This window comes from Branchiostoma belcheri, unplaced genomic scaffold (genome assembly GCF_001625305.1).
Source record: "Branchiostoma belcheri isolate BF01 breed outbred unplaced genomic scaffold, Haploidv18h27 scaffold95, whole genome shotgun sequence".
NCBI lineage: Eukaryota > Metazoa > Chordata > Leptocardii > Amphioxiformes > Branchiostomatidae > Branchiostoma > Branchiostoma belcheri.
Window position 1 is genome coordinate 1,057,152 of NW_017804631.1, and position 21,681 is coordinate 1,078,832.

At 40.2% G+C, this 21,681-nt stretch overlaps 1 protein-coding gene across 1 annotated transcript in view; it reads left to right on the plus strand.

Moving 5' to 3' along the window:
* The first annotated feature begins 386 nt into the window (after positions 1-386).
* LOC109461710 overlaps positions 387-21,681 on the plus strand; it is a 24,881-nt gene continuing 3,586 nt past the window's right edge. Inside the window, exons 1-16 of the mRNA XM_019758096.1 lie at positions 387-503; positions 1,237-1,410; positions 3,417-3,528; positions 3,964-4,061; positions 4,435-4,536; positions 6,390-6,506; positions 8,352-8,438; positions 9,109-9,188; positions 9,674-9,788; positions 15,325-15,417; positions 16,082-16,196; positions 16,927-16,973; positions 17,425-17,550; positions 18,275-18,433; positions 18,939-19,064; positions 19,755-21,246. Coding sequence (XP_019613655.1) covers positions 1,276-1,410; positions 3,417-3,528; positions 3,964-4,061; positions 4,435-4,536; positions 6,390-6,506; positions 8,352-8,438; positions 9,109-9,188; positions 9,674-9,788; positions 15,325-15,417; positions 16,082-16,196; positions 16,927-16,973; positions 17,425-17,550; positions 18,275-18,433; positions 18,939-19,064; positions 19,755-21,246 — 3,004 coding nt within the window. The 5' untranslated portion in view covers positions 387-503; positions 1,237-1,275. The remainder of the gene's footprint in view (positions 504-1,236; positions 1,411-3,416; positions 3,529-3,963; positions 4,062-4,434; positions 4,537-6,389; positions 6,507-8,351; positions 8,439-9,108; positions 9,189-9,673; positions 9,789-15,324; positions 15,418-16,081; positions 16,197-16,926; positions 16,974-17,424; positions 17,551-18,274; positions 18,434-18,938; positions 19,065-19,754; positions 21,247-21,681) is intronic.

The following is a 21,681-nucleotide window of genomic DNA, read 5'->3' on the forward strand; positions in this document are numbered from 1 at the left end:
GAAACATAAATCAATGAAAGAACTTGAAGAAGCTATGGCTTGATTGTGATAATATTTGGTATGCGGGTAGGTCTTGGGACCAGAAGAAGGGCACTTGCAATATTGGGCCTCCTAGTGGCTTCCCTTGTACTATTATATATAAACTTGACCACAGTAACGCGCAGAATACTCAAAGAAGTGAAAAATACATAAAACTGCATGATAGTGGTTATCGTTTGGTACATGGATTTATTTTGTACTGTTGAAAGTCCTCTTGAATATGTAATCTGATATCTTTCTGTAGAAAAAAATCCGTACTTGTCTTACCCTTGGATTCCTTTCAAATGGACTTGTCCAAAATGAAACCGTCCCATCATGCAGCGCGGTGCATTATCAGCCTTATCAGTACTTCCGCCTCAGCTGGGCGGGAAGGGAACTTCCCAAAACAAACCTGACCAAAATTATCGTCTGCGCGACGCAATTTCTGCATTTAGTCGCCGCTAGCCGCTTCAGAGGGGACCACGGTAGGTAGAACGTTCCTGCTTCTGTTGCAGAAACTAGAGAATGGTCGAATTACCTGGTGTTTTCTTTGGTATGAATATTTCTGACCAAAGCTATTTTTGTAAACACCGACTATCGTCAGGAAAAAATAATCGGAATCTGAATTCCTGGCTGCTATAATAATTTACACTTTAAAAAGCCACGGAGGATGTATCGTACCCCTTTATGATATTCTTGTAGAAGATATAGATTTAATTCCAAGCAAGGTAACGTAATATCAGGTTTCCTACCGGCGTCTCAAGCCTAGGTTTTATTTACAAATTTCAAAATCAGGTCATTTCCTTTCCCCGCTGCCAATATATTAATTTTGCAGGTAGCTTCTTGAATTATACAACGGGTTACGCTGTATGTAGTGCCTACTAAGGGATGCTACTGAATGCCTTTCCTCATATTTTATGCTATGGAAGATTACCTTTCCAAAATATCGGTGTTTCCCCATATACATGTATAAACGGTTTACAGGGATTTAAATAGTAATTACAACACTCATAAACGTTATGAACAATATAACGTTAGATAATTCATAACGTTACAGTTAGTATTAAGCTGTGGACGTGCCTCCAATTATTTCAACATGTTGTATAATTTCATGCATTTATGTCTAGCATTTTATTATATACTAGTAACTCCACTAGGATGAGGAAGAGATTTATTCTACTGAGGTAAAGTTTTTCTCTTCTTCAATTCTTCCTGTAGGAAAATGTTGGGAAAGCCCCAGAGGGTGCCACAACTGCCATGTTCCTAGAGCTGAGAGACAAAGACAGGACACACTGTATCACTGATATCTGGCTAAAGGATGGCTACCTGCCTCAGATAGATGGGGAAGGGCCTGGACTCAACTTCCAGCTGGAACCAGCCGTATGGTTTAAGGTAACAACAGTACGATAACAGGACAATAACAGTACGATAACAGGACAATAACAGTATGAAGACAGGACACACTGTATCACTGATATCTGGCTAAAGGATGGCTACCTGCCTCAGATAGATGGGGAGGGGCCTGGACTCAACTTCCAGCTGGAACCAGCCGTATGGTTTAAGGTAAGAAACAGTACAATAATAGGACAATAACAGTATGAAGACAGGACACACTGTATCACTGATATCGGGCTAAAGGATGGCTACCTGCCTCAGATAGATGGGGAAGGGCCTGGACTCAACTTCCAGCTGGAACCAGCCGTATGGTTTAAGGTAAGAACAGGACGATAACAGGACAATATCAGTATGAAGACAGGACAATAACAGTATGAAGACAGGACACACTGTATCACTGACACTGATATCTGGCTAAAGGATGGCTACCAGCCTCAGATAGATGGGGAAGGGCCTGGACTCAACTTCCAGCTGGAACCAGCCGTATGGTTTAAGGTAAGAACAGTACGATAACGGGACAATAACAGTATGAAGACAGGACAGTAACAGTATGAAGACAGGACACACTGTATCACTGTGGTTTAAGGTAAGAACAGAAAGCAATAAAAGTATGGAGAGTAAGTACTGTGTGACAAGCACTTATGTGCTATGTTAAAGATCTTCAATGATTGCTGCAAAACACTCCAGAGTAATAGCTGCAATAAATTTTTACGTTTCCTACAAGAACACAATTCCCCTAAAAAAAGAGGAAGTCTTCATTTCTGTTCAGACATGATGTCATGACTTTGTACACACCTGGACACACGTAGCTTCTGTATTGTCGAGATTAAACGGTTAAAAGGTTAAAAGGTCACAAGTTTTTAACATGTACAGTTGGGAATGTAGTAACAGCTACAAACTAATTATACAAAGGTCTGGAAAGTACCAATTTCTAAAACAGGAACATGTACTTACCGGTAAGGCTTTGAATTGAGAGGAAATTGTTCAGTGATAATATTATTTGATTTAATTTACTAGTGTGTGTGTAAAAAAAAAATACAATTTCAATACTATTTTAGCAATAAAACAAAATTAGTTAACTTGAAATTTTGAAATAAACCCAAGGAGGTTTACCTCTTATACATAGTAAATTTAAGTTTATTAAAGTATACATTTTTCTACTGTAAAAGTCGTTGCCAAGTTTTCTCTCCTTAATAGTATATAATACTACTGATCCAGGTGTTTTCCTCATTATTTAAAGGAAGTGTGAACTAGACAGACATGTACTAATTAGGTCAACAACATGTTATTATAATAACATTTTTCCGTATCCAGGATATGTTATTAGTTGTGTGTACAGTGTACACATAGTCTAGTTCCTCTTTCTAATTCCAGATTACATGACGCAGGTGTATGTGTACATTGTGTGTTTAAGATCAATAACTGAACTTAGTACAATTGTATATCCCAACTTTACACTCTTGCATTGCTCATACAATTGTAGTTTCAGTTCCTCTTTTTATTGTGTGTTTCTATGGAATACCTGAAGTGCAACAAGTATCTTTTTAGCATAAGCTAAAATTGTCTATTAGTAAAGAATATGATCTGGTATTTCCTTATGATCATACAATACAGTTCCAAGACATTCTGATGTACATTTTGTATGCAGACAGGAAAAAAATAGCCTGGGTGGCAGACTGTTTCCAGGGTCTACACAGGTAGCCTGGAGTCCAGCCTTGTTAGCTTTAATCTGCTCCCCAAGATCCGCAACCCCTCCATTGCTGGGAAGCAGACTAAAGTAGCTAACAAGGCTGGACTGTAGGCTACTACACAGGCCAGTTCCTTGGCTCCAGGTCCCACATACTACAATGTAATTGTAAATACCACCAAGGAAATTTTACCACAACCTTGCTCAGACTCTGACCCACATGCATACTAACTCAATCCTAGGGTGCTATGGGTCTGGTATCCAGGCTAGATCAAAGTCCCTACCCTGACATATATGTATCTGTTGCCTTTCCCAGGTGCTACTGTTAGAGACTGTAAGAATCAACTGTCACCAGCAGGTGTTACGATGGGTGACCTACGCCCCCAAAGGCTCCGCACCAGAATCAGCTGCCAACGGGCCAAAAGAAAGTAAGCTCCACTTCATAATGCGTTCACTTGTTATCATTAATATCAATGACAGATTGATTGTACAATGGATGGATGATGGAATTCATGATAGATACTGTTGTAAATGAAGATGCAATTGGTTAATGAAAGAAGTATGAGAGAATATATGTATCTTGAAATAACTAAGTCTTACATTTGTACATGTAAGTACATGGCATTGTATGTACTATTTGATTTTGAAAGGCACTGTCACCATGTCAGAGTCATTGGACTAGGCCCACACCTTGGTTAAACAATTGAACAGTAACTGTTGCTAGAGAGGCAGAATCGATTTTGAATCAAATGATGTCATTTTAAAATCCCCCACAAAATCTAGACCTAAGTCAACCGGCATTTGTTAGTTGAAGGGGAATTTGTTCTAAATTGTTTCCTTATCAGACTTCCCCTTTTTTCCAGTCTATGGTCCTGGGGGCTTCTACGACTATGATGATGATCAGGATAACCTGTTTGACATCGCTGGACAATTGTTAGAAAGAGACTCTGCAACTAAAGAGGTATTGATTATACTATAATTGAATATTTGCAAAATATTGCTGCAAATAGATTGCTGTACATACACAATGTCATGAGCTATTGACTCTTAAGAGTAAAGCTATAACAAAGGGTAATCATAACTTTACAAAACTTGTCCCACAAAAATCAGGAAATAATGTCTTGAGGGTTACGAGTTTGAAACGTTTCAGAGAGAGTACCAGATACTTATTAACTACATGGTAACTGCTCCTGTGGTAGTGTTTTTGGGACACAATGTGCGGCCTCTCCTTCTGTACCTGACCCTATAGCTAGAATATAATATAATACACTGAAAAAATTCTGGTGAGAACCCTGTGTTTATTCTTACATTGTTTCCATCCCTTGTACCCCCAGTACAAACAGGACCTGTTCAGACTGCTCCACTGCTATGTTCTACCAGTCATCAGGCTCACCTCAGATGACCTGCCTCTTATAGATAACATGTTGGAAATGCAGGTAGGCTTACATGTACATTTTAGTTAGAAGAAAAGTTATAGCAACATAATATAGACTTAAAAATGAAAATTATTATTATTGGTTACATATTTAAATTTCATAGATTGACAATGGTCATTACTACTAGTATTCTGTTTACTGAGTGACATGTTGACACAATACTAAGGTGCTAAATACTGAGTACAGTTGTTGTTTTTTTACAAAAATGAAACTTCCAACAGTTCTGCAAAATTTCAGATACAAAATTTATCACGATAAAGCACTTAACATGCATACTAATTATAAGAGTATAGTTACACCAGTACCACTTTGAATATAAAAGTACCAATAGCTAGGTTAAGGGTTACAACATTTACTCATAATTTCAAAAAGTCAACTCACCATTTTGCGAGCCAGACCCCTCTATTTTAGAGAAGAAAATATGACCAGGCTAACAAATGGCACTTGAACATGATGACTCATTATGATAAATCTGTTTCATGTGTTCTTATAGTGAAACTAAATTTCTATAACTTGTATTACTGTTACCATGCATATGGTTCATTCCATTATGGTATACAGTATATGAATGCCACATGACATATTTTTATATTGTAGTTGTCTCTAGCATAGATTACTTATTACCTACGTAGTATAATACATGTATCTCTTAGTGTATATTTGTGCGTACGTAATAAGTACTACATTAAAGTCCAAAGGCCACTATTAGTATGTGACCCAGTGCCAGTACAATACCCACAGTGGTGTTAAGATTCTAGATGCAGAGCCTAGCTGTTTGTATAACAAATTGCAGGGTTACACCAGCCTAAGTACTGTCTTCAAGGCTTTCTTCTTTATATCTGAAGACTGGTGCAGTGAAGATCTGAGGCAGTTTCAGGAAGAACGTAGCTTTTGGACGCGTGCCAAAAAGTTGAACTCTGGCCTCCTCGTGACTTGTGTTGTCCCTATCCGGGTTTTTCCAGCCTTGTCATGAGTCACAGCATGCATATGTGGGGATTTTATGATGCCTCACAGCTGTTGTACTCTTACCGAAACCTCGTATAGTTTTGGAATGGCTTTATAGCGGTGTTTGAGACTTAGAACTGTTGGGATGACAGCCATTTTGAAGTGACATTTTGAAAGTGTTGTGTTGGACATTATGATGTAATGCCGGTGGATTTTACGTCAACTCAACTCAACTGCAGTTTTACTCTTACCAAAACCTCAGACAGGTTTGGAATGGCTGTGTAGCAGTGTTTGAGACCTTCACCTGTTGAAATGACAGCCATTTTGGAAGTGTGGCGTTGGACAATATGATGTGATGCCGGTGGATTTTATGTCATCTCAGATTCAGCTGTATTTTTACTGATACCAAAGCCTCAGATAGGTTTGGAATGGATGTGGAGCATTTTTTGAGACCTTGGCCCTTTGGCCATGAATTCAGAGGGACATTTTGAAACGGTGACATTCTGAGAGTGGACAGTGAAACATTATGATGCCCATGGATTTTATTTTTAGTCATCTCTCTTCAGCTGCATTTCTACTCTTCTACTTGGATTAGGTTTGAAGTGGCTGTGTAGTTACTGTAGTTTTTGAGACTGTTGAAATGAGGAACATTTTGAGGCTGTGAAAGGGTCATTTGAGAGTGGACAGTTAGACATCATGATGCCGGTGTGTCCCTACCACGTCCAGATGCAGTTTTACTCATACTAAAGCCTCAGTCAGATAGGTTTGGTAGGTTTGGAATGGTCGTGTGTAGCAGTTTTTGGGACCTGGCCCATTGGCCATGAATTCAGAGGGACATTTTCAAGCCTTGACATTTTGAAAGTGTACAGTTAGACATCATGATGCCGGTGTGTCCCTACCACGTCCAGATGTGCCTGTTGAACGGAGCAGATAACGAGCTTCAGCAACAGTTCCAGGTTACTGACGGGACCAAACGCATCATGAGGGAACATCGCAGCGACTTCGCCAGGAAAGTCGTCAATCAGGTAAGGATTTTAGACATTAAAGTAGGGTCGTGTGGCGCAGCGGTAGCACGTTCGGCTCGGGACCGAGAGGTCCAGGGTTCGATCCCCACCCATGTCACCGATCTTGTGCCCTTGGGAAAGGCACTTTACACGAATTTCCTCACTTCACTCAGGTGTAAATGAGTACCTAGCTTCGGTTAGGGACGTCCCTCGGATAGGACGTAAACTGGAGGTCCCGTGTTTGAGGAGAGCCACACCTCGAGCACGTTAAAGATCCCACCACACCTTTCGAAAAAGAGTAGGGGCATGCCCCGGTGTGCGATGGTCCAAATTCTACAACCCAAATACTACAGTGTAGCAGAATCATCAGCAAGTTGATGTTGGCTACCTTAACCTCCAAGACCAAGACCAAGACCAAGTAGTGTTAGAACATATATATCTGATTCATTATTCTGACAGTATGGTAAAGTTGACCTCAAATATAGTTTGACCTATCATTGAAATACAAAAATTGGATCTTGAATGGTATACATAATTATAGATGCTCTTAACCTGGGTGACAGGGTTGACAACAACAACAACGAACATAGTAGTAAGAGATTGTCATTGACAAATTAAGATACATCATTATCTGCATATTTTAGTATATTACAAAAATCGATTTCATTTTTTAGAGCTCTCATAAAAGAAAACGGATAGAAATGTCAGATGTAACTTGTGGAACTACGTACCAGTTCCATTTCTGTTTTAACATTTACTGTTCATGTAGTGCATGAATGGTTTGTGTTTACGTCTTGTACAGACAACTTTGCCCTCCCCTGCCTCTAGGCTAAGGTGTCAGCTACATGTAACACAATGGGTGACCTTTCAACTCAATTAGTCAATAGGTACCTACAGTAGAATATCTTCTTTTGACACATTTACAGTACTGTTGTCTTTTCTGTGTACATAATATATGTGTATATAAGCTTAATTCTAGCTGACATCTGGCATAATAGTTCATGTAGTAACTATCTGACTCTGAGTGTGAGAATTTATTGTTGTCATTTACTAACTTGAATATGTATGAATGCATTGATATGTTGCTAGGTCTTATGTATTTGGTAAAATTTCAACTACAAATTCAAGTTTATATTATTTATATATGTTAGGTTCTTTGTGGTTCCAACATTGTAATTATGTCCACAAGTAGTCCATGGCTTGGACAGGGCCCCACTGTAAAATAGTGGGCAAACCACTGAACTGGATAAACATGATCGAAAAATTAAAATCACTAGAATCTGAATACTTTGGAACTTGTGGAATACTGGTAAATTTAGGTTTCCAATGATTTGACCTAGAAAAAAAGCTATACACTCTGAGATTCTGGTGACAGTGAGGTCACATTGACACAGAACAGAAAAGTAGGCCAGTTCTGTTTGTTACCAGCCACAGAACTAACAACACTATCTCCTGACACACATATGGTTAAATGTCTCAGAGGTTACCTTTTAACCCAAACCAAACATGAGATAAATTATAGACACTGTGATCTTGTGCAATGTGCAGTTGGGCAATAAGAATATTGTTTGGTTCTTGATGTAAATGTTATACTATTATATACATGTACTTGAAGACTTGACATAAAGGTCTCTAAAATTGAAATAAAATTCTTATGAGACATTTTGATTCATTAAAAAGTACACATATTTATCAGACCTTTATAGTTATACTATTAAAAGTATTATAACTGGATATTGAGCTCAGGAAAGATCATCATTTTTGATCTCAATGATATCACACAAAGCCAGAGTTCTTATTATTATAATAATAAGAAAATCGTTGACAATTTTTATGACACTATTGACTATTGTTATTGTTTCTTAGGAGATTTGTTTGAAGGACTACAGTAAAGACTTTCTTGAGGAAGTGAAGAAAGGGCTAGAGGATGACATCACCATCGTGAGAGAAAAGGTGAGAAAAATATGGTGCGTGTATACACTCAAACATCCAGCTCACCACGCAAGTACATGCACATATGTACATAGAGCACATTTACACATACATGTATTCCCCAGTCATAGTGACTACTACTGTACTAACCAAGACATACTTTATCGTACAGGTTTCGAGAATAAAACAAATCACTCAATAGTATGACAATGAGCTGTCTTTGACAGTTTGTTTTGTAAATATTCTCAGACTTACACAGTCTGAAACACAGTATGACACAGTCTCTGGCTGTCAGAGGCTGATTTTGCCTCTTCCCTAAAACCTGACCAGTGGAAAGGCTGCTAGATAGAAGTGTGACATAGACAGGTCATTCTCGGACTTATAATATTAGCCTGTGTAGCACAATCTCTAGCTTACAGAGGCTGATTGTGCATTTGGGTTTTGGCCTATTTTTGGCATGTTTTAGGCTTCTTTATCTGGATTTCTTTTTTGCACTGGAATTTTTTTATGCCAAATCCAAAATTACAGTGCAAATAAGCAACCCCAAGAATAAAGCCTGAAAACATGCCCAAAATAAGACATGCAAAACTCAAACCTCTGTTTGGAGAGTAGCTGATAGCTGAAGTGTGATGTACTCAGGCTATTCCCAAACTGCAGTGAGTGTCATGTCCATTACTTTTGTTTTTTTTAGCTCAACGATGTTCAGAAGAAAGTCAACCAGGCTAAAGAAGACTTGAAGAATCTGAAGATCGATGGAAGGTTCTTGGAAAGGTAAGACTGCATATTTCTTCATACATCTTGGCATCAATGTTGCTGTGTTATTTTAGAAATTGTCACTCCTTTTTGTTGTGTGTAACCTTGTTCTTAGATGCTCTCCCTTCAACTTGATCAACTCTCTTTCCAGTGATGATAAATGATTTATTATATGCCAAGTCAAATCTCTTTGCTAATAGATACAGTCAGTTACAAGAAAGAAAAAAATAGAGGGGTAGGCAATAGAAAAGATGGGAGGATACATATTGTAATATCAGAGAATATACATGTACCAACATGACACAAAGTGAAACATTATTAACTCACACTCACACTCACTGCACGGCTTAGCGTCCGTTGTTCCCCGTCATGCAAGGGTTTAAGAAGAACAGAAAACTTAGAAGGTCAACGGTCAAATACAATCACTTAATTAGGCTAAGAAAGTAGTTTATAGGGCGTCCTTGGACTAAGGGATATGTGATAGGACTGGTTTTGTTTTCCAGAGTTCGGGAGACAAGAGATGGCATCAAGACGCACCTGGAGATTCTACTTAAAGGGATGGCTGAGATCAAGAACTTCCTTGAGCTTCGGAAGAAGAAACGCTCAAGTAAATGGATGGTGAGTCTTAGAACTTTTAATTATTATATCTCAATTTATACAAAGCTCTTACAGTGCTGTTTCTTCCTTCTATCTTTCTGATATGCATGCTCATAGTAATGCCATTGATATAGAATTTTGTATTTGCCTTGCACTGGATGCTATTTTTCTTCTTTTCAATATATTTACTTTGTCTAGTAACCCAAGTATCTAACCATTGATATTTTTTTATACAACATATTATTAGGTTAACATACTCCAGGATTGCATGTTGATGCATTTTGGAATGGTAATGCAGTATCATTTGTAGCTTAGCTAAAAGTTACAAGCTTGTTGTTACAGTAGAGGATATGCATGTACAGCAGGGCTCGAACTTAACTTTTTTCCCTACTGTCCCAGAACTGTCCCAAAAATAAATTCCAACTGTCCCAAAGTGAGGATTGACTGTCCCAAACTGGTTTTCAGGAAGTATGTATTACAACAACAATAAAGCTGAGTCAGAGAACAGTATTGCTGTGTAAGCTAATTGTCAATTGAAATAAACACAAAATCAACTCAAATTGAAACTTGTCTTGGCTGGTTTATTGTGCCGACAAATGTAACAAAGACAAGCCAAAGTTCTTTTCAAACTTTCTTTCCATTTTCTTTCCTTCCACTTGTTATGTGTAGGCTACAGTAAGTGGCCCCTGTAAAGTGTGCATACTGCATGCTGCACACTGCAGTACTATATTATACTGCATGTATTACAATTCACAAATATTTACATGTTTAAATGTTTTACATTTCAAGCCCCCCTCCCCCCTTCCGTCGGCGCATCCCTCTTTCGTACCGGCCGTACGATCTGGAGGCTGACACTCAGTTGTTGAAACCACGCCGTCAGACTGAGATGATCCTGAACGTCTTTGAGGATCGACAGCATTGACTGCATTCGACGCCAGGGCCGCTCGCGGCGAGGAGAAAAAAGAGGAAATTTTCCTCTGTGTCATGCCGGCCATGACTCTCAAATTTTCTGATTTCGGCTGTTTTCGGCATTCCATTCGTCATTTCGCGGGAAACTAGGCGAAGTTTACCGAAAGACACCGTACATTCCCGAGCTTTGCCGGTTCACTATATTTGGCATTGTCAGCTGATCTCCCGCGCATCTCCGGAAATATCCGAACATTAAACAGTTACAGTTCGCCATATATGGCAGATGCCTTGATTGGATGGAAGCTGTGATTGGTTGAATGTTGTTTACATGGATAGAATGTCTGGGAACTGGCGTGGGAAAGTGGCGCCAAGGCGGCGGGCTGCAATAGATCAAAGGCGATGGGCGGGGCGACAAAATAGTGGCCACATGCGTACACGGGTGCCACACGCGCTGCTCAGCTGAGTGTATATCGAATTCGGCGGCTTTTGGTGAGGCCCAAAAATGGGTTGCGCGCCTGACAAACGTATGAACGGCTGACATTCTGATTGTGAATGTTCGTTATTTTTCCAGTGTCCCAAAAATGTCCCAAAGTGATTTTTCAGTTGTCCCGGCCGAAATTTTAGTGGCCAGGGGACATCGGGACATCGTTAAGTTCGAGCCCTGGTACAGTATGTACTGCCTTCAGTTAATGGCCTGCCCATACATTATATTTGAACTTCGTATCATACAAGACTTAGTCCCTTGTCAAATGTAGCCAAGCATGCTTATTTATAACATTTCTAGATGCATTTTCAGTACATTTCTCTCTCTTTCTCTCTTTTCTGATGCCTTACATTAGGATGAAGACTTAGAGGTATTTAAAGTTAGTTACTGTGGTATGGCTGCACATTACATGTACATATGTTGCAGTACACATTAACACAATGCGTGTAGTTCATCAATATTTTGAAAAGGTTCCATACTGGACAGTATTTTAAGTGTAAGAAGTTGCCAATTATAACAAGGGGCTTTTACTTTAGTTATTCTATATGATCATGCCATCTTTATAAATAGAAGTCCCCTGCTGACACAAAATGTCATTTGCCATTAATTAATAATCTTGTCCTCCACAATCATAATAATTATGGAAACCAAACATTTTTGATATGTAGTAAGTTATTTCATGTCATTGAACATTTATACATAGTACATGTATTTTGAAGTAAGACTACAGTGAGTAAGTCTTCAAGTTGACAGATATAGGTTTTGCTTTACATCCATGTAACTTACATGTACAATCATTTCAAAGAGGTGTTTTTTAGTTCTCCATGACATTTCAGGAAGTGAACCCTGTTATTTTTACTTCCTTCCCACCTTTTCCATCCATCCATTCATGCTTCAGGAGTCAGTGGAGGAAGTTGACTTTGAGTGGGAGGTACTTGTACTATGAATGTGCAGAGTTGGTTCCCGTCTTTTTTTACATGTTACTTAATATACAAAAGTCATGTAGTTTGAAATCCTTCACTTTTTTTACAAGTGTGTTGTACAGCTTTCGTTTAGTTTTTGGTACCATTGTTTGACATTGTTTTTATATCTTCATTTATACATGACAACTGTAATAGTATACATTTTGTACATGTACATTGTGAAATTACATAGTGATGATTCAAGACTTGTATCTACATTATACATCTACATGTATTTTGTTTTGAAGAGTAAGTGACATATTCGACGAAGGTGTAAGATTGTTGAGAGAATAATATTGGTATGTAAAATTATACTGGGTCATTATTTACACCTAAGTTGAAGAAGGTTTGGAATGTTTCAGTTAGCATTGATCAAACTTAAACTCATTTAGTAGCTGTTTGATATCTTGATTCTGTGGGAATTTGTATAACTGACTACCAGCTGTCCTTGTGGCCCTGTGGCAACACCCTGTGGAAATGCCATGTCTGTGGCAATGTGCCTAAGGAATCTGCCTGTCTTGTCAAACAGTTCCACTCGCCTATTTCCATTGTCTGCCACAATAATGTTACCTGTCCTGTCTGTACAGATGCCCCTTGGACCCTTCAGCTGACCTTTACCACTTCCCCTGCATCCAAACTTGAACAGAAACTGCCCATCCTCGTTGTACACATAGACACAGTTATTGCCATAGTCTGACACAAGAATGTCCCCTTCCCCATTTATAGTGATGTACCATGGGTTCTTCATCCCCTTTATCAGACCCACAGTTCTCACAAGTATCCCATTTGGCCTGAAAACCTGCACTTCACCATGTTTCTCGGTTGTATGAGTAACATGGATGTAGTTCTTTGTCTTGTGCACAGTAACCCCGCTCAAAAATTTTGTGTATTTTAGCCCAAATTTCCTCAGTACCTCGCCCTGTTTGGTGTAGCACACAGCAGCATGGTCAGTAAAAGATGAATAGTTCCCCACAACCCACAGGTTCCCCACCCAATCCACTGCTACATCTTGAGGAGACATTGTTTCTTCGCCAGAGATAACAGTTGGAAACTGGTGGACAAATGTGCCCTGCAGGGTGAAGGCTTGAATTCTCTTGTTATTATTATCAGCTACAAAAATTTCACCATCTTCTGACACAGCCACACCGGAAGGAAAGTTGAATTCCCCAGGTCGGCCCCCCACCCCACCAAATGTGACCCTGGAAGTGGTCATCATAGATCCCAATACTGGCACTGGGGAATCTGTGGGCTGAAAGACAGCATGCTGGGTTTGTACAGGAGTTGGTGCTGTTTTTCTTCTGCACTTTCCTACCAACTCTGTCAAAGCAGTTTCCTGGCCTAGAAACCTTTCCCCTTCCTGCTCCATGTCTTGTTCTGCTCGATCACAGGCAGCAGACAGTTCATTGACATCAGCCAAGACTGTGTCCCTCTTGTCCTGCACAGCTTTGTCGTTTGTCCTTTGTTGTTGCTCAGCTTCAGCCAAGAAGCCATCTCTCTGCTCTGCGAGTTTCTGCACCATTTTGTTATAGGCCTGAATGATGCTGTTGTCCTTCTGCTGTTTCTCTTCCTTGAGTGATTTCTCTTTCTCTCTTAGACCTCGGAGAAAGCTGAAGTAGGTTTCCAAGATGTTTCTCCCCTCATTGATCAAGGCCTGGGCTGTAGATCTACTTTGTTGTGAGGCTTTTTTCATGCTTATGTTAGGATGGCCATCATGAGTTTCCTCAACACAATCCACACACAAAGGCACCTGACACTGTGTACAGTACAGTTTGAGTTTTTCAGAAGGGTGAGTGCTGCACCTGTTTTCGGACTGGGGTTCCCTTGTTTCCTCTGACAGTGTAACCTGGCCCTGTAGTCTCTCACACAGACTTGAGACCAGGTGGTTGTCTGGCAAACCTGCGACCCCCTGGGGTGGCAGCCTGACTTGTTGCCGACAGTTAGGGCACTGGAAGGTCCTTCCCCTCCCTGCATGGTCTTGTAGGCAGCCCTGACAGAAGGTGTGCTGACAGGGCAGCACCTTGGGCATGGTGAACAGCTCCAGGCAGATGCTGCAGGACAGTTCTTCCCTGAACTGTGAGCCCAGACTTGACGGTGCAGCAGCCATTTTGTCCAGCTTTCTGCTGATGTGGACTGGCCCCACCTCAAGGCCACATGTCACATGACCACATGACTCACGGTTGATTTTGGTTGGTCCAAAAGATCAAGACAGTAAAGATTTCAGACATTGTAAACAGCTCATGCATGTTGGTGGCTTATGCAAACAAGAAGCTAATAAGTAAACACAGTTTACTGTCCCTTTCTTTACTTCTTTAAACAAGTGTTCCTTGCTGTTCAGAGGTTATAGGATAGATTCTTATTCTTGGTTTGTGATTTTAATTGGAAAATGTATACATTGTACCAATACACAAACCACGATTGTATTGATCTCTCTTATTCTTAGCAACAATCTATGCCATACAATGTGTTACATGGATTTACAGACTGATATAACTGAGTACACTAGGGTTGAGAATAATGTTACTGAATACACTGAAAACTAGGATTAGTTTTAATTGAATTTAATATCATCACCTAATATACACAAGTGAAATAGCATAAAGTGGACTCTGTTTCCTCCCTCTTTTATACCTTCGCCATCAGGGTGAGGATTTAGAGGACCAGGTAATTTATATAGAAGTGCACTTACATGTACATGTATATAGACCTTAAGTGGTGTTGTGAAGAGATGCTATAATGTGTGCTGAACACTGCACATGGAGGTTGTTACATTGTATGTGACGCACTGTCTGTTAACCCATTGAATTGCAGTGCAAGTTTTGTTGTTGTTGTTGGTTCTCAGTTTTTTACTTAACAAAGTATTACAGGCACCAAAATGGCTGTACATGTACATGTAGATGTCTGTATCAGTTGTAGCCAGCCCTTCAGTGTAAAATACCAACTCCCATTATACTACACCTTCACCTTATCGAACTACAATGTATCTAGCTTAAAATTCACTTTCCCATATCTTAAGCCAATTGCACTACGTTTCAATCTTTTAACTGTCTGCCAGCAAGCTATATATAGGTATCACAAACGGCCTAAATGCTAGAAATTCCACCAATGATTGTAACAGCGCATTCTCGTCCAGTTCCAGTCATGTCAATAGTCACAGAGATGAAGAGTTACTTTAAAGTTTGTGTTTCCCTTCTATGTTTTACAGAGAAGAGCTCCACACATAGAGTCAGCCTTCCATTCAGCACAGGAGCAGTTAGGAGAACAGAGGGAAAAACAGAAATCTCTGTTGGACAAAAAGGTGATTTACTATTGAGTAGTGCAGTAAATATTAGATAGATTTTGGTTAATAGATTACCACCATTAAAATTTATCTGCTGGGTTACTGCCACATTGAAAACACAGTGTTTGAGTAATCTCTAGTGCAGCACACCCAGGTATGCATAGCTAGATTAGATATACAAGACATCTCTTCAGATTCAATTTTTCAGGTATACAAAATGATACATGTATATTATACAATGCGGCCAGGTAGAATTATGTTAATAGAGTGACTTAAATTATCTAGTACATTTGATAAAAATTTATGTAAATTCTGTACTGTCTTTGATACAGAAAACTTAGAACAGATGTTCTACATGGTTTTCACTAGCACGTCGGCAGAACGTACTGCGCCTGCGCAGAACCCCGTATTTTCACGTTTTTCGTTGAGTTTTTGGCCAACGTTGCATCAGAATTTTGCCTGTTGCAGAGGATATTCTTTCAGACATAACGTTTGGAAACTACTGTCGAAATGCTAACCTTATATGAGCGAATACAACCTTATATGAGACATTCTGCTGAAATGCTATGTACAATACATTACGGGTTTCGCGCAGGTGCAGTACGTTCTGCCGACGTGCTGTTTTCACTGACTCCAGGTTTAAACTTTTGACCAATGGCATGGCTTGTATCATTTTTTCCAGCTGCTCCTTGTCAGTGTGAAAGAAGCCCTGCGATTGGCTATCGGAGACCTCCATGAAGATAGAGACACAGCAGGACTGGAAACAAGTGTGATGGGAGGAGCGAGGGCAACAGATGGTAGGTTTCTGTATAGGAAATAACAGTTTTCTGCTCTCACTTGTAGCATGCATAGTCCATTGGTTAACGACCCTGCCTCTGTTGTCACTCTGCACATGCATGTTGCAGGAAGTTGCAGTCTTTAGGATGGGACGTTAAGCTGTGGTCCACTGTTCATTGTGCTTATTAAAAAGAATTAGGGGAAGTACAATTAATCAGTAAATACTGTACATACATGTCATGTCTGTCTTCTCTGCTACGACCAGTGGAAGAATAGTTCTAATTATACGAATATAGTTTGTGCCTTGAACTTCAAGTTAAAAAAATAATTTCTATAATTTTACTGAGTACAACATGTAGTCAGTTACAAAACAGTGGTCTTACTTTATCCTGAGTGTTTGATTGTGTGTTGTCCTGTTTTTTTCCTCTCTCACTGTCTGTCCTCTGCTTACACTTGATGTGCACATGTGTTGGCACCATGTAGACTCACTTAGTCCTCTGCAGTCTGGTATGTCTGTATTCAAACTTCTGTGCTGCTTCTACAGTTCTGTAATAATGATAATCATTTTCATCTGAACTTTCAATGCACACTTTTGAACAAAATTAACTTAGCAACACTGCATGTATCTGTGATGTCTCTATTTTGTGCACATGAGCTAAAAAATGTACTACTCATAAACTATGTGTTACCAATTCTAAAAAAAAAGAAGTACCGTCACCTTTAATGATATATTATTCTGTCCTTTTCCAGTTCTTGAGTCTTCAACATGGAGCACACTAGGCGAGAGAGTTTCTAAGGTAACAAATCTTTCTTTCTACAGCTGCTATATAGATTAGCTAATATCAAAAGAAAAATTATGCAGATTCACATCATGTATCTATTTCTCTACACAACTCCAGATAGTGCACACAAGTAGAGATCTCAAAGCAGACAAACACAAGGCATTCTGCCAGTGGGTACTGTAGTCCATGCTCTGTATTCATTTGTCTTTGTGAGCAGGGCTAACTTTTTTAGCTGTAGATGCAGCTGTAGACACACACACATGTACATGTATTCTCTTTCCTTACACACTTCCAGATAGTGCACACGAGTGCAGACCCCATAGCAGATGAACACAAGGCGTTCTGTAGTCCATGCTCTGTATTTTTTTAATGAGCAGAGCTAACCCTTTACACGAAATTTACATGTTACAGTAGCTATATTATGTAGGTTCACAACATGTACCATCTCTATCCCTACCCCCTCCAGATAGTGCACACCAGTGGAGACCCCATAGCAGATGAGCACAAGGCGTTCTGTAAGTGGGTAGTGAACCTGTGTCAGGCCGGCTCAGCTGAGGAGGAGTTACGTCATCTTAACGTCACCTTCCAGAGGGTAAGTTCTGCAGTTACATAATACATTGTAGTAGTCCAGTGGTTATATGCAATGTAGTGACCCTGCCATTGGAACAAGTGTTTGCCTGGTTGTTTGAATCCCGACTGTTGTCGCTCACCTGACATGCACACTACTGGAAAGCGTTGCTGTCCCTAGGATGTTAAGCCATGGTCCACTGTTCATTGTGCTTGTAGAAATGAGGAAATTTCCGCCTTACAATGAACCTGTAAGTACTGTACATAGCGTCTGTCTCCAAGTTCACTGTGTATCAACTGGTACCACCTATTATGTATATTTTGAATGTTTGTAGCATGATCCATACTTCCTAAATTTTGAGTGGTGCAGGTAAAACTTGCCTCCTGCTGGTAATTTTCAATGTTACCTGCACCTGTGTAGGTATGCAGAAAAAAAAAGAACTTCAAGCCCTTCACTACATGTACATGTAAGCACATTGGCAGAAACCTGCTCAAAACTGTATATTCAGCAGAACGTCTCATATAAGGTCATATAGTATATGAAGTTAACAACCCGTTTCTATTTTACAAATGTTATGTCAGAAAAGATATTGTCTGCAACAGGCAAAATTCTGATGCAACGTTGACCAAACATTCGTGAAAAATCAGGGTTTTGCAGTTTTGCACAGGTGCAGTACGTTCTGCTGACATGCTCTACATGTATAATTTTATGGTCTTCCATGAAGAAATTTGTCTTTCTCCTGTTGCAGAGTACAGACCTGTCCCTGTCCCTGTCCATGCATGAAGCCAGACTGAACAGCAGCTCCAGTTCTGACGATGAGTTTGTCATCATACATGACATGGACGTGGACCCCAACGAGAACTGTGTCCGCAAACTCAAGACAGAAATACACAAGCACTTCAAGAAGGTCTGGGAATTTTTTTCAAGATACGATAAGATATAACATAATACAAAATAACGTAAATGTACAAATTCTCATCTGCAATTGGATAAATTCAGATAGCATCTACTTTGAAATTCTTTCATCAGTGGTGATAATTCTCAGCCAGAAAGCAAGAAATATAGCAGAAAACTATTTGAAATGTCGGTCTCCTTTGAGAATTTATTCTCTTTGCTTTCTTTATTTTGTATTGTGTAATGTTCTTCCTTGATGGCCCTAACTTTTGTGACTTTTGATTGTGTAGATACTGTTCAACTTAACACTAATTCAAAAATGTAATTTGCCAAATTTTGAGTACTAGATGTACATGTAGATACATTAATCCATAAAATTATTATAATCCCGATGCTACATTCATTATTTAGCAAAACCTTCTAAAAGTTGATTAGAAATATCGATATGCATGTATATTTTTGTAGAACCTGATGTACTGGGTACATGTATTGTAAGATGAATTCTGTATTTGTTACAGATGACCAAGCGTATTGCAGAGCGAGAGTTGAAGCCCAACGATGTTCACTTTGTGAGGAAAGTCTGGCTGTATTATGAGATGTGCTTCTTCACAGAAACCATGGACGCCATAACTGCTCTGTATGAGGTAGGAGCTTAGCCTGTTTTTTTTTCAAGAAAATGAGTTTTCTCAAGGATAAGTGTCATATTTATGGTCTTGTGGTGAGTGTTGTTGACTTACATGTAGGATCAGAAGGTTCTGGGTTCGAATCCCAGACAGTTTCCAATGTTGTTCCCTCAGGAAAGGCAGTTCACACCTACTTCCTCACTGGACTCAGTGAAAAAGAGTAGTACTACCTAGATTTGGTCAGGGACATCCTCCTGAATAAGATGTACATAATGTACATGCAAATTTGGAGATCCTGTGTTTAAAGAGAGCTACACCTTGAACACGTTAAAGATCCAACTGCACTGATCAATAAGGGTAGAATACAATATTTTCTAATGATACTGTGATAATGAAAGGAAGCTCTTGGACTGTCTGGGCGACACTCATATCTATTCACACTGACCCTGACCTCTCGACATGAAATCCTTTATAGATTAAGTTCCTTTGTAAAAAGTTTTTATTTACATAGAATAATGTAATACATTTGTAGATTTGTTAAGCCACCTTATGTTGCTATAGATTATGTTAAATTTGTCATGTCTTGTCAGCAGGACAAGCCCTTTGTAATAGCCACTGGCTAGTTGGGCTGCCCTGGCTACCCAGCCAAACCAATATATAGATTAACAAAGAAATATTTTATTAACTAACATATTTCTTAATTTTTCCCAGCTTGCGTACGGCGAAGAAGTCCAGCAGCTGTGCACGGCCCTGGAGAGGTTAAAGGTCGCGGACATGGAGATACGAGACAGCTGGATCCTTTCGCTGTTTCCGGAGATGGTCGGCGCCGAGGAGAGCAGCGAAACGGAGAGCGCCGGCGAACTGACCACTCCCACCAGTGGGAACAGCAGCGGGGAGGACAACGACAACAAACCGTCGGACAGGGACAGTCTGTCAGAAGCTGCACATCCAAGACAAGATAAAGAAGATAAAGCTTTAGGGAACAAGTCAAGCAACAGCCAAGGAGAAATTAGAAAACCAGACAGAGACAGGCTGTCGGAAGTTGCAAATCCAGGAAAAAATGCATCGCAAGCTTCAGAAGATGAAACTGTAGTGAACAAGTCAAACTGCAGAGCTGGAAATGGAGCAAACGTGCAAGGTGAATTGAGAAATGCAGAAGACAGCCAAGATGTCCTGCAACAGCAAGAGACTCTAACAGGACTAAAAGATGAAACACAGTCTTCAGAAAATAGGACTGGAGCTGATACAAGTGAAGAAGGTGGATTGACAAACTCAGCAAATGTTCTCCAAGAGCAGGAATCTGAAGAAACAAGTAACGACGACGCCTTGTCTTTGAGAGATGAAGACGAAACCGTCTGGAGTCCCCGCATCTCACAGCAGCTTCAGAGGCCACCTTCTTACGAGTACAGACTCAGCTATGTCAGTCTGGATCCATCTATTAACGAAGACATAGAACAAGCCGTGGAAGTGACGCAAAACTCGATGGAGACCATCGCACCACCTGACCAAGAAAGAGAAGAAAATACAGACTATAGGGACAGAAATGTGTCGCTGGCTTCCATCAATGAGATAGATGTAGAGATAGGAAAGGATGTGCACTATGATGATGAAGATGTTGCCATGGCTAAAGCCAGTAGTGGGAAAGATCACTGTAGAACTCCTATGTCAGAAAGTGCCTGTGAGTCAGATCTAGAAGCTGTTAGAGTCAGGTTGACTTTCAGAGATTCAAGTCACAGTTTAAGTGCTGATTCAGGGTTGGGTGCCTCCACAGTGCTTGGTAACAGTGGACAGGAAAGCAGAGAAAAGATGCACGACCTACCGCTAGTTCTCCACCAACAGAAGGACAACACAAACACAACTCCAAAATCAGCCGCAAACGAAGGAAACTGTTTCAGAGAACGGACCACAGCCCTGGACAGAAGGGACATCCTGCCCCCCAAAAGGATTCGAACAACTCTCCCCACCAATGTAGAAACCGTGCCGCGAAAAGACAGCGACGAAACGTTGAATCTCCTAGAGATGGTCCACGCTCGGAAGGAGAGGAACGCAAGACGCCGCCGGTCAACGCACTTCTTCACAGCGATAGACACGATCAGTGAAGTTCTTCAGGAGAACACCCCACTCAAGAAACTCCAGGCTCTGTCCAAGAGTCTGAGGGACATCAATGAGAGGGTTGGGCAACTTAGGACAGTGCAGGGACAAGGTAGAGATTTGTTTAGCAGTAGTGTATTGATATGCTTTGTTTGATTGTTACCAACTACTACATAGTCAACTACCTTTAGCAGCAGTTTTGCACAGTATTCCTAGCTGCATAAAACCAGGTTGTTAGCCCTAGAGGGAGGCAGGGTGAGTGGGTGGGTGTACATTGTAGGTTTAAATGAAGGTCTCTCTCTCTCCCTCTCTCTCTCTCTCTCTCTCTCTTTAAATGTATCTCTGTCTACCTCTCTCTCTCCACAGATACAAACTGACATTCTCCCATGTATGTTACAGACAGCCATCCCCTAGGTTGTGATGACCTGGTGACAGTGCTGATGTTAGTTCTGTTGGAGGCACACATCCCGACTGTCCTCTATCTCTCATGCTCGCTCTGTCTGTCTCTCTCTGTGTCTCTCTTCCCCTCTCCCTGCCCCTCTCTCTC